This window comes from Schistocerca nitens, chromosome 5 (genome assembly GCF_023898315.1).
Source record: "Schistocerca nitens isolate TAMUIC-IGC-003100 chromosome 5, iqSchNite1.1, whole genome shotgun sequence".
Lineage (NCBI taxonomy): Eukaryota > Metazoa > Arthropoda > Insecta > Orthoptera > Acrididae > Schistocerca > Schistocerca nitens.
In genome coordinates this window covers 738058435-738070580 of record NC_064618.1, presented here as the reverse complement: position 1 = coordinate 738070580, position 12146 = coordinate 738058435, and the positions used below count along the sequence as shown (strand labels likewise).

At 37.4% G+C, this 12146-nt stretch overlaps 1 protein-coding gene across 1 annotated transcript; it reads left to right on the top strand.

Moving 5' to 3' along the window:
- The first annotated feature begins 10612 nt into the window (after positions 1 to 10612).
- On the top strand, positions 10613 to 11862 carry LOC126260970 (U1 small nuclear ribonucleoprotein A). Its single transcript, XM_049958497.1, has one exon. It carries the CDS (start codon positions 10791 to 10793, stop codon positions 11532 to 11534), a length of 744 nt encoding a protein of 247 aa, XP_049814454.1. The 5' UTR covers positions 10613 to 10790; the 3' UTR covers positions 11535 to 11862.
- The last annotated feature ends 284 nt before the right edge of the window (positions 11863 to 12146 follow it).

Below are 12146 nucleotides of genomic sequence, written 5' to 3'. Positions count from 1 at the left end.
AAAATACGTTACCCTGGAACGTACAGATTAGTCTGTGAGAAAACAGGGAGAGACAAGGGTCTCCACCCTCACAAAAATATAAAAGCCTTTATAGAATAATGAAGTAAGGAAACATTTTTCTTTCTATCAAAAGATAATTGTACAAAATATACATAACTCTAAGAGTAACTTTTTCTAGAAAGTAATTCTTTTGATTTGTAGAAGTAAGCATAAAATCAACAGGAATGAGGAGTAAAACACCACTTCTCACAAAGTGAAAGTATAAACAGAATTAGCTTATGGCTCAGCTGTGGCCGCTCAACAATACACCTTGAGGTCAGTAGTAGGAGAGGAGGCATTGACCTGTATGCATGCACGACAGACTCGGAGAAGGTGCAACCAAATAGGAATGTGATATGTACAAGTACCTAACTTAAATACAAAGTAAATGGAAATACTAAGCAATCACATCTACTGTCTAAGAACTAAGGAATTTATTTATACATGTACACAGAGATTGAATTAAATACTAAGTTATATACAACATATTTATAAGCAAAAGTAAGCATTATGAAGAAATATAAGAAACGTGTAAGCTAAGAAGGAACGATAAAATACCGTAGGAAATCTAAAATAAACCTTTTTGCAGGGCAAATCATCATAAAGGGTAACAGAATAAACGAATGTCTATGAATTTAAACAAAGTATGGAAATATCTACGGGCAGATGTAATAACCAAATGCAGCAGAGACCTCTGAGCTATGTAATGCTATTAGTTTTAAGTTTTTTTATTTCAGCGATCAGAATAATAGTTATCAAATGAAGAAATGGGGCGCACCTTGACTAAACAATTTAGTTATAAGGATATTTATACAAAGGTCATAAGGTAAATGAAAAATGAAAATACGCATTGTCACAGTATAGCTCTGTGACATTTACCAGTACCTATTTGCTGCAAACAACACATAAACATTTAAGCATGTGATTTTACGAAATCAAATTAATTTGTATCGTGTCACATGAAAGCATAAATAATGATATTTCCATGTATTCGAGAAAGATAAGCCTATGGTGGTTGAAACTCCTTCATAATTAACACTAAGCTAGATGTGAATTGCACTAGCACATGAAGAAACACCATGATAGTACATTAATGATTAGTCAGTACACATTATTTCTATGAAATAAGAGTTCCTTATCAACTACTCCATGGTTGTACGAGTAGCATTTCCTCATGAATCCTTGAACCAGTAGATTAGTTTTCCTTTCTTCGCTCCCAAACAAAGGAGGTAGTGCCAAGTGTAGTTAGGCCAGTAAAGCATAATATTTAGTCCTATTTTTAATGTTTCTCTCCCTCCTCTACCTATGGAAGAAATGAACTCCATAAGTTATAAAAGTCTATCTATAAAATGAAGTATAAATGTATCATATGCATGTATTGTGCCATAATAATGTGTCATATAATTAATTTGTGTATGCGGTATGAATGAAGAAAAGATAAAACTAACAAACAAACTGTAGTAACAGAAACCAGTTAATGAAAAATTTATGACATTTTAAAAATTAAGAAATTTATGTGCGTAGTACAAGTGATGAATGGAACGTCGGCCATAGGTATAAGCTATCATTTTATAGATTGTTGTAACCCATTACTTGTATGGATTTTAATTGAAAACCAAACTCTATGTAAAGGAGTGAACTCTAAAAACAAGCAATTTATATAATGCTTTGAATGACAATATGAATTAACATACACGTACAAAGAAGGAATTTCTGAGTATTGTGTATCACAATGCTTGAGTCATTAATAAGTGAACTATAGTTGTGCAAGCCAGTACTTACCTGGAACTTCCTGGCAGATTAAAACTGTGTGCCGGACCAAGACTCGAACTCATTCTACGAGTAGAAACATACCCCAGGATGTGGCTAAGCCATGTCTCAGCAATATCCTTTCTTTCAGGAGTGCTAGTTCTGCAAGGTTTGCAGAAGAGCTTCTGTAAAGTTTGGAAGGTAGGAGACGAGATACTGGCAGAAGTAAAGCTGTGAGGACGGGGCGTGAGTCGTGCTTGGGTAGCTCAGTTGGTAGAGCACTTGCCCGTGAAAGGCAAAGGTCCCGAGTTCGAGTCTCGGTTCGGCACACAGTTTTAATCTGCCAGTAAGTTTCATATCAGCACACACTCCACTGCAGAGTGAAGATCTCATTCCAGTACTTACCTCATCAACAGATGAGGTTGGCCAGTGTTCTCTCCGCTGAATATGCAAGTACACACAGTAATAGTGACACCTGGGCCATTTGAACAACTAGCACACTGCACCCAGAATGAAGACAAATGCCATGGCAATACTTTAATCTGTAAAACTCGGGTGAAAGTGTGATACTCAGTGTGAAATTAACACTAAGAAACGAGCGCACGCACTTATGACGGTATCAACTAGCATGTTAACCATTAGCAGATTGTGCTTAGCCGCCAAGCAAACCAGCGCGCAACCGCAAAACCTGGCTACAAGGCCAAAGCAAACTGAACAGTACTGTCAGTGCGCTAAATTTAAATATACATTATGTATATAATCTTTTAATTTATTGTAGGACGCTAACATGCACAGGATAAGCTATTATATCCCCTCCATTAAACAAAAGAGAAGCCGACAAATAAAGGGTATCGACGTCTATTGGCAAATGTAAATGTAAGTTATGTACACGCAGAAACACTACATCTCCATACCATGTCAACGTACAGTGTGGGGGGAATTGTGTAGGTACATGATGAAAGACCCCCGGATATGGCAAAGTAAAAACTTATTAAAAAATGGAACAGCAATAATGACAGAATGAAAGACTGTAAGCATTGGCAATGACATTAATTATGAATGAGCAGTAAAGTGTAGACAAATGACCATGAAACATCATTCACTTTTTTGTACATGATTTTGTTTCACTCTCTTGACTGCAGACGTTTGGTTAAGATGTATTGCTGGGAGTATGATGGGCTACGAGTGTTTTGTATTATATGTGTTTCTGAAAAAGAGAAGACTTAATAACAATATTAAGCATTTGTATTAAAGTGAAATAGAACCAAGTTAAGAAGAATTCCTTCATATTTTTTATCGTCTTGAGAGGCACTGGTGTTCCCTGGAGTTGGCTGCCTTCGTCAACAATTGAAATGGAGGGAATTAAGTCCATAGTCATATTTTCGTAAAATTAACAGAAGGAGAAGCTTTCAGAAGACTACAAGTATAATTAAAATATATACAGTGATAGACACAGAAAAAGAATGACGCAAGGTAAAGTGTGTGAACAATAACACAATGTGGTACACGCAGAACATTTCATAATAATGCAGTTGTAAAAATATTCCTTTTTTAGTGCAAATTTCCCTTCATTTTTTTGTTTCATTAATTCTTTTTTATTATAATACACTTTTGCTTACTTGTCAAGTTACTTATCGGTTTCAACCATTCGAAATTAAAGACTGTGTGGTAAGAGCTTAGCTCTGCAGTGCTTATAGTGACTAGTGAAATCAACACTGGGGTCTTACTGCGCGCAAGTGTCCACCCATTATAATTATGAGACTGATTGCCAACCACAGTCATTTATAGGTGGAAGCTGATCGATATACAGATAGAACTAGGTGGAGGGGGCATCGCATTTTGTATCTTCAATGAAAATACATTCAGAATACTGCTGAACAAACAAACTTGTACGTATCCCAAGAGTGACAAAATTTTCGATTGAGTTCTGAGTTCTGATACATATGTAGCTGGGTTGCTCATCATTTGGACATCGACTAAGTGTCTCATTTATCAAATTACTGGAGGTCAGATCCTCTTTGCATTGTGAATCAGTATACGAAAGAAATGAGTCTAAAAACGTTCAAAAAATTTTAGAAAATCATCATTTCAACGATTATTCGAAGGCAGGGGAGAAAGGTGCTCCAGGATTATGATAAATTACATAAAATGAGGTTGGTAATTGATGCCCTAATACTAATTTCTTAGTGGCATATAATCATTCAGGCATATTATCTGTTGGCAAAGCTGTGAGATCTTTCAAGGGAAGATTGCGCGTAAAACAATACATCTGCATCTACAGGCAGTATACTATTAATTCTGTATACGAACATTACAGGTGTGTTTTCCTACACATCCACATTAACTTATATTTTCCCGCATTTAGAGCTAGCTGCCAATCATCACACCAAGTAGAAATTTTGTCGCATGCACATGAAGCCTTAAAAAGGAGATACAAGACTGGCTGATGCTAAGACAGGCTATCTACTGAAGTTCAAGATCTATTGTAGAAAAGGGGAAGATAGTAATGCCAATATTCCTCTTGATGAAATGGTTTGACAACTCTGCTATTTCATACTCCTAATGAAATCACTTCTGGATAGTGGAATATATTCTATAGAAATTCTCAGAGGCAACAGAAAAGATCTTCCAGAAATGGTGCAGGAAATTGACGAACTTTCACAAGATAAGTTCAAGACACAGATCGAAGATTCAGTCATTGTGATAAAATGGCAAGACCCAACAACAGTAACAGTTCTGTCTTCAGCAACATCTCCTAAGGACGTAACATTCGTTTCGAGAAAAGAAAAGATAAGTGTTGTGTTGGCAGAAGAGCCAACACCGTGTTACGAATGGAGGCTGAAATGCATGCGTTTTAGCTCACGTTGGCGTGAGGAGGGAAGAACTATACTGACGTGAGGTCTGGAACATGACAAGGAATTAGAATTCAGAAAGCAGACATAATTAGTCTGATACTTAACTTTAATCCATTAATGATGAACGTCGCGCTTGTCAGTACATGAGTCACAATATCTGTTCAGAAGACATTCTTGAAGTTAGCACTTATAGAATTTGAATACGGCGCCTTGCTAGGTCGTAGCAAATGACGTAGCTGAAGGCTATGCTAAACTGTCGTCTCTGCAAATGAGAGCGTATGCAGACAGTGAACCATCGCTCGGTCTGCAGTCACTGATAGTGGCGACACGCGGGTCCGACGTATAGTAACGGACCAAGGCCGATTCAAAAGCTACCACCTAGCAAATGTGGTGTCTGCCAGTGACACCACAATTAGTCCATGTGCAATATGACTGTCGAAGTGCCACAAGTTTGTACAACAAAGTAATGGCGGTGTTGATCTCTTGGATCAGGTGCAAGAATGGTATGAAGCTTCACAGTGATCACTAAAGTGGTGGCACAGAATTTTCTATTTTCTAGTTGACGGTGCAGTTGTGCATACAGCAGTCACACGAAAGGGAGAGAACCTATATTTCTTTTACAGTTAATAAGAGAATTACTATCACGCAAGGAAACGATGTAGGTACCTACTTATATTCGCAAAAAAAAAAAAGTACAAGAAACAGACAGCCTTGGTGTTCATCATGAAATCAAACTATCAAATACAGGTTGACATCTAACAAAGAATATTGTGAAATTTGGTCATTGTCATTTGCGGGTACATGTAAAGAAGAAACAAAAAAACAGGAATATTATACTGAAGTTGCAATGTCGCTTTGTGTGTAGACCCTTGTTTCAGACTGTTCCACAACATCAAGTTATTACAGTTATTACGTTTTCACTAATATTTCCTGACTAAACTATCATCTACCAATGAAGTACACTTTTTGTTATTTTTGTAGTTTCATTTTTTATAACAAAAAAATTCCTAAAAAATTGTAGTATCATTTCACAGTCTATGGGAAGGTATCTTCTCGCATATATTTTCCAAAAAACAGGTGCCTGAATACTTTTTGTTTCTGCAAGACATGGCATAGGTGGTTCATAACAAGTCATTGAACCCCCAACTGTCACCTGTAATACGCTCAGAAAAACGTGCACGCAGAAGAGGTAGAGAAATGACATTTATTTTTGTAGCTATGAGGGTTGGAACTTTAATAGTGGCAATTATTGATTTATTATGTTGTTAATTTTTGGAACACAGCCTACGACCAGCTTATAGACACAAGTGATGACACTTTCTGATCATCATTTTGCAGGACAATGCTCAAGCATGTACAGTGTTACTGATTTGTTTGGCTGTTGCAGCTGACAAGTGCTATACTACCTACTACACTCCCCTGACTTAACGCCTCGTGAGTTCAACTCGATTTTTAAACTGAAGGAAACACTTCACAATATTCGCTTCAGAACTACTACAAATTCGTCGGGCAGTAGACAGCTCCGCTCGAACTGTCAACACAACTGGCACTGCTAAGAGTATATTTGTCACTATTAAAGTTCCAACCCTCGTATTAGTGGCTATCAGTCCTCACACTGATGGCCTAATAAAAAAAAAAAGACTCAAAGATCTCAGGTTATTGAACAAACTTTTTCTCTGACTTCTCTATCTCGAGGTTCAACAAGTTCATCTGGTTTCCACAGGCGTGAATTTCCTAAGCGTACATCCCCCAACACTATCCTTATGTGCACGTTAGCGTTTCCATACGGCTGAGTTGGAAACGCTACGTACACGACTTTCAAGATGGCGACAACTGAAATCATTTCTACGGGAGTTGCGCAGCTTTTATATGAAAAGCTTACAGTGATGCTGGAGAAGAAGACACAGACTCACAAATGTTGAATATGGAAATGGGCATCTCATAGGGATCTTTTGGGAACATTAAATACTCTAATAAGGAAGTTATCTGACAAGGACGACGTTTCTTTTAAAAATTGATTCGAATGAGTAAAATCAGTTTTGAAACCTTTTTGAAATATACAGGGTATTACAAAAAGGTACGGCCAAACTTTCAGGAAACATTCCTCACACACAAAAAAAGAAAAGATGTTATGTGGACATGTGTTCGGAAACGCTTAATTTCCATGTTAGAGCTCATTTTAGTTTCGTCAGTATGTACTGTACTTCCTCAATTCACCGCCAGTTGGCCCAATTGAAGGAAGGTAATGTTGACTTCAGTGCTTGTGTTGACATGCGACTCATTGCTCTACAGTACTAGCATCAAGCACATTGATGGGGCCCCATGTTCTTCCACCTACTCTCAATGGAGCACGTTATCATGATCTCATACGGGATACTCTACCTGTGCTGCTAGAACATGTGCCTTTACAAGTACGATACAACATGTGGTCCATGCACGATGGAGCTCCTGCACATTTCAGACAGAGTGTTCGTACACTTCTCAACAACAGATTCGGTGATCGATGGATTGGTAGGGGTGCACCAATTCCATGGCCTCCATGCTCTCCTGACCTCAACCCTCTTGACTTTCATTTATGGGGGCATTTGAAAGCTCTTGTCTATGTAACCCTGGTACCAAATGTAGAGACTCTTCGTGCTCGTATTGTGTACGGCTGTGATACAATATACCATTCTCCAGGGCTGCATCAGCGCATCAAGGATTCCATGCGACAGAGGGTGGATGCATGTTTCCTCGCTAACTGAGGACATTTTGAACATTTCCTGTAACAAAATGTTTGAAGTCACGGTGGTACGTTCTGTTGCTGTGTGTTTGCATTCCATGATTAATGTGATTTGAAGAGAAGTAATAAAATGAGCTCTAACATGGAAAGTAAGCGTTTCCAGACACATGTCCACATAACATATTTTCTTTCTTTGTGTGTGAGGAATGTTTCCTGAAAGTTTGGCTGTACCTTTTTGTAACACCCTGTATTTCTGGTTGTGCACAAAATTCTAGTACAAGTATGCATGATGCCATGACAGCGTTCATTAAATTACAAGTTGCAATGATTATGTGGTAACTGGAGTCTCTGCAATATACGTACAGTCAATCATGGTAACTTCTTACCATTTTTAAAAAATATTGAACAAGAAATAATTTACATCAAAACAGGCATTGTTACATTTTACATCAATAGTTAAAGTGAAAATGTATGATAAATACACCATATTAGAGTAAACTTTCAATTTTAATGCTGGTACAATGTTACACTGTCATTCAGGATAACTTTAGACCAGTATTTGAAGAAAATAATAATAATAATTTTTCCTATATCTAATTCTCTGGGTAAATTTAGATTGTACAGGAAATCAGATGTTAATTAGTAAAAGCAAACAGTGTTAACAAAGTTTTATGGGTTTACTTTGGAATATCAAGATATTTGAATCGATCTGGCATTATTCAACTTAAATCTCTATCACCAGAAGCTCACTTCACAGCCAATGCAATTAAAGGATAATCACAAGCCTAAGAATTTGTAGGAAGTCGGAAAGACAACTGAAATACTAACTAGACATCACAGAGGTAATAAAACAATTTCTTTTAGCACAGAATAATACAAGCAGATGGAGCAGCAGCCATTTGAAACGAAAGTGGTAAGTGATACAAAGATACCCTGAGTGACTGACTGTGTTGCATTCTGAAGAGCGCTATTTCTTAAGTTTTATGTTATCTACAGTACACTGAAGATACTTCGTTTTTTGTCTCATCAGTTTAGCTTTGCTTTTTTACTTCCAGAGTTAGCCAAGGTTATAACATAGGTTCTGTAATTATGAGCTATGTTGTAACCAATCTTTGAGCTACTGTGCAGAATAGTCATTGCTCAACATTAGCGCCAATTAGAACACTCTTATTTTTACATAGTATTTTAATTAGTGTCAATAGTAGTTTTAAATCTGTGAAGCCACAAGTAGATTTCGATTTCCTCATAGTAGTTGCAATCAGTGACGAAATAAAAAATTCTTGTCGTTATACAACAATAACATTTTTTTAAATAGTTTTGACTGTTCTGCAGTAATACGAACCTCATCAAGTTTACACTTTCAGTCACAATACTTTTGAATCCCTTTAATCGGTTCAAACGATGTGTTCCTTCATTATAAATAAGTTCCTGAATTCTAGGATGATATCTCCATCGCACTGTTTAAGATAATTTAGCCGTTTTAGAAATTATTTATTTTTCTTATGTGAAGACTGAGTCCATTATTTCGGCACGACGCTAACTTTTCATACGCATAAACAAACGATTCTAGATATGTACTGTCGAAGCAACCATAGTAGAATGAGAGCAAATCTAACTATGAGCAGTTGCTTTAGTTCGTCGGAGATGGCGGTGATGTGACTTCGTGCAAGAAAGTAGAATGCCTTTGAACTTTCGTAATATATGTGTAAGTTGACATGACACTATGCAAATAGGTTGGTTCTATATGTAAGCTGATTTAAGCGAGTGGTGGTGAGAGGTTGCACGTTTAAGAAATTCATGCCTGAGAGAATCCGCTGGGTTTACACTAGCAAGTCGCTTGCAGAAGTTATTGCTGCAAGTTATTGCGAGCCACTTGCAGCTGTGTTTACACAGCAGTGCAAGAATTAAGCAAGATTCTGCCGCAAGTTCTTTGGCAAGAAACATGCATCAACAACTTGCTGATACTGTTTATATGTGTTCTCAGTACCACTACGAGTGTCAGCCGAAGTATAAAATGAAAAGTATTCAGGTGCGATATGCTGCAGCTCTTGTAATTGCAATGAAAAATGTGAAAAAGAAAATGACAAGTATTTAGGTTAGAGAGTGGATAATGAGAAGATCGAAAAATGGTGCCTACAATAACCTTTTGCAAGAACTTTGTTAGTATCGAGAGCATGCATATTTTTGAAAACTTTTGCAGAATGTCGTCAAATGATCTGGAGTGTTTGTTGATGTTAATAGCGCACGTCATATCAAAAAGAGACACAAACTTCCGTACTGCTATTTCAGCAAAGGAACGTTTGCTAATCACTCTACGATTTATAGCTACTGGTGAGCTACGAATAAAATAGGCCTTTTCATTTATTTATGTGAAACATACAACTAAAAAAAGTTTGAGTTTTGGAATCTTTTCTTTGTAGGAGACTCATACAATTCCCTAACGTACCTGTTTCACATTCCCATCAGCGAGATTTCTCTGATCGTTCCCGATGCATGTAGAGCCATTTTTGACGTATTGAAAAGGGAAAATTATTTGAAGGTATGTGAAAACACAACAATGAAATTAAATTTTTATTGAAATAAACTGCATTTTTCACAATGATATACTAATAAAAATGTTTTTTTCTAATGCTCAAAAAATGGGAAGTGACAAGCTAATTAAATAGAACATGTAATAATTACACATCGTCGTTTTCTAGACTCCTAAAACAACAAGCGAGTGAATGCAGGTAGCAAAGGAGTGGTGTCTTCAAGTTATGCTACGTTCTCTGTACTTCTTTCACAGATGTGTCGAATATCGATGAGATTTCATTTAATGAGCTCATCTTCTACACTCTGTCCTTAAAGTCCCGGTTATGCACGTTCCATATTTCGGGGTAGCTTTCCACGGCTACAATAAAATGTTCTGTATCCTGCTTCATCCATTTCCGTTTCTTCTCCATTTCTGAAATTTGTTTGCATTTAATACGTAAGATGGTTGCATAAAAAAAAGTCACCACATTGCAGACAACATACTTACTATTACTTTCGCTTCCTACTTGCAGAGAATAAATCCTAAAAGCTGCAAGTTACTTGCAGATACTTTATGCGTCTTGTTCACACTGGAAACGGAAAAAGTTCATCAAGTTCCTCCCCGCAAGTAAATTGCTGCAATAACTTGCTAGTGTAAACCGAGCATAACCCTTGTTGAGAGCACAACACCATCTATGACTGAAAGTGGTTTGAAGGTATTGAATCTTTGGCGGAGTGTAACTGTAAGTGTGGTTCTGTGCGTGTGTGGACGCTATTTGTTTTCGGCTTGGTTAAGAGTTTGAGTTGTGCCATTAAAAAACACCCAAGTGCCTTTTCTCTAAGTGCACACGAAGCTCGAGTGAGAGATACGTTGAAGTGGCGTTTAGTGCAGTCAGCTGACGTTCGATTCAAATATGATGGACATTCGGCCAAGTCACACTATTTACATCAACAATCTGAACGAGAAGATTAAGAAAGATGATTTGAAGAAGTCATTATATGCAATTTTCTCTCAGTTTGGACAGATTCTTGACATCGTTGCATTGAAAACATTGAAAATGCGTGGACAAGCATTTGTGATATTTAAAGATATTAGTTCCGCTACAAATGCGCTTCGTTCTATGCAAGGTTTTCCGTTTTACGATAAGCCGATGCGAATTCAGTATTCAAAGACTGACTCAGATATCATTGCTAAGATGAAAGGTACGTTTGCAGAGAGACCTAAGAAGGCTAAACGTGTTCCGGCAGCTGAGGAAACTCCAGACTCCAAGAAAGCTAAGCGCAAGGCAGCAAAGGAAAATGCTCGCTTGATGGGAGCGGGACCAGGAGCAGCGACTGCGGTCCCCGGGGCAGCTGGTGGTGGAGGTTACGGAGCTACTGCCGCTGCACCGCTGTCAGTGTCTACTGCCGTTCCAGAACAACCTCCAAACCAAATCCTGTTCTTGACCAACCTGCCTGATGAGACAAGTGAAATGATGTTATCGATGTTGTTCAATCAGTTCCCAGGATTCAAGGAAGTGAGACTGGTACCCAATCGTCACGATATTGCTTTTGTAGAATTTGAAAATGAATTGCAGAGTGCAGCAGCAAAGGACGCGCTGCAGGGTTTCAAAATTACTATGTCACATGCTATGAAAATCTCATTTGCTAAAAAGTAATTTTTATACGTAGTAAAATGTTTGTAATACTCCACTGTCATTTTGTAAGTTGTATTAAGACGAGCCTTTCATCATAGACCTGTATTGTGAATTGACATTAAATTTTGCCAGGGATTTGAGGCTTTGGTTTGATTACCATAGATATGTAATATTTTTCATTGGAAAAAGTGGCAAAAGGGAGTGAGTGTTTGGCTTGTGATGTTGAAGCTTTATAATGCTTCAAAAGTGTGTGTGTGTCATTTACTGTTCAGGAGAGCATTGCAGATTTATGCAAAAGTCATCTGTGTTCTCGTGTAATGTGGAAAATTAAACTTTTGTGCTGGTGCAATGATTCAGTTTCATTTTACTTACCATGCGACCTTCATCCTCTAATCGTCCATAGTTCTTTCATTAAAAGAAACTCTATCAAAATGTTCCAGCTCTGTCTTTAAGTAGGGCTACTGTATTGTTACACTTGCAAGATTCAAATTTTGGTTTGTGAAGAGATTAATGTAATCTGAATATAGTTAGTTTTAAAATTTGAGATAAAATGATTGCAGCTGACACTTGTGCTGTGTTAGTGCGTTTTGTGTCACTGGGTTGGTCCATTATATTGCTTAGAGAACATAAAGT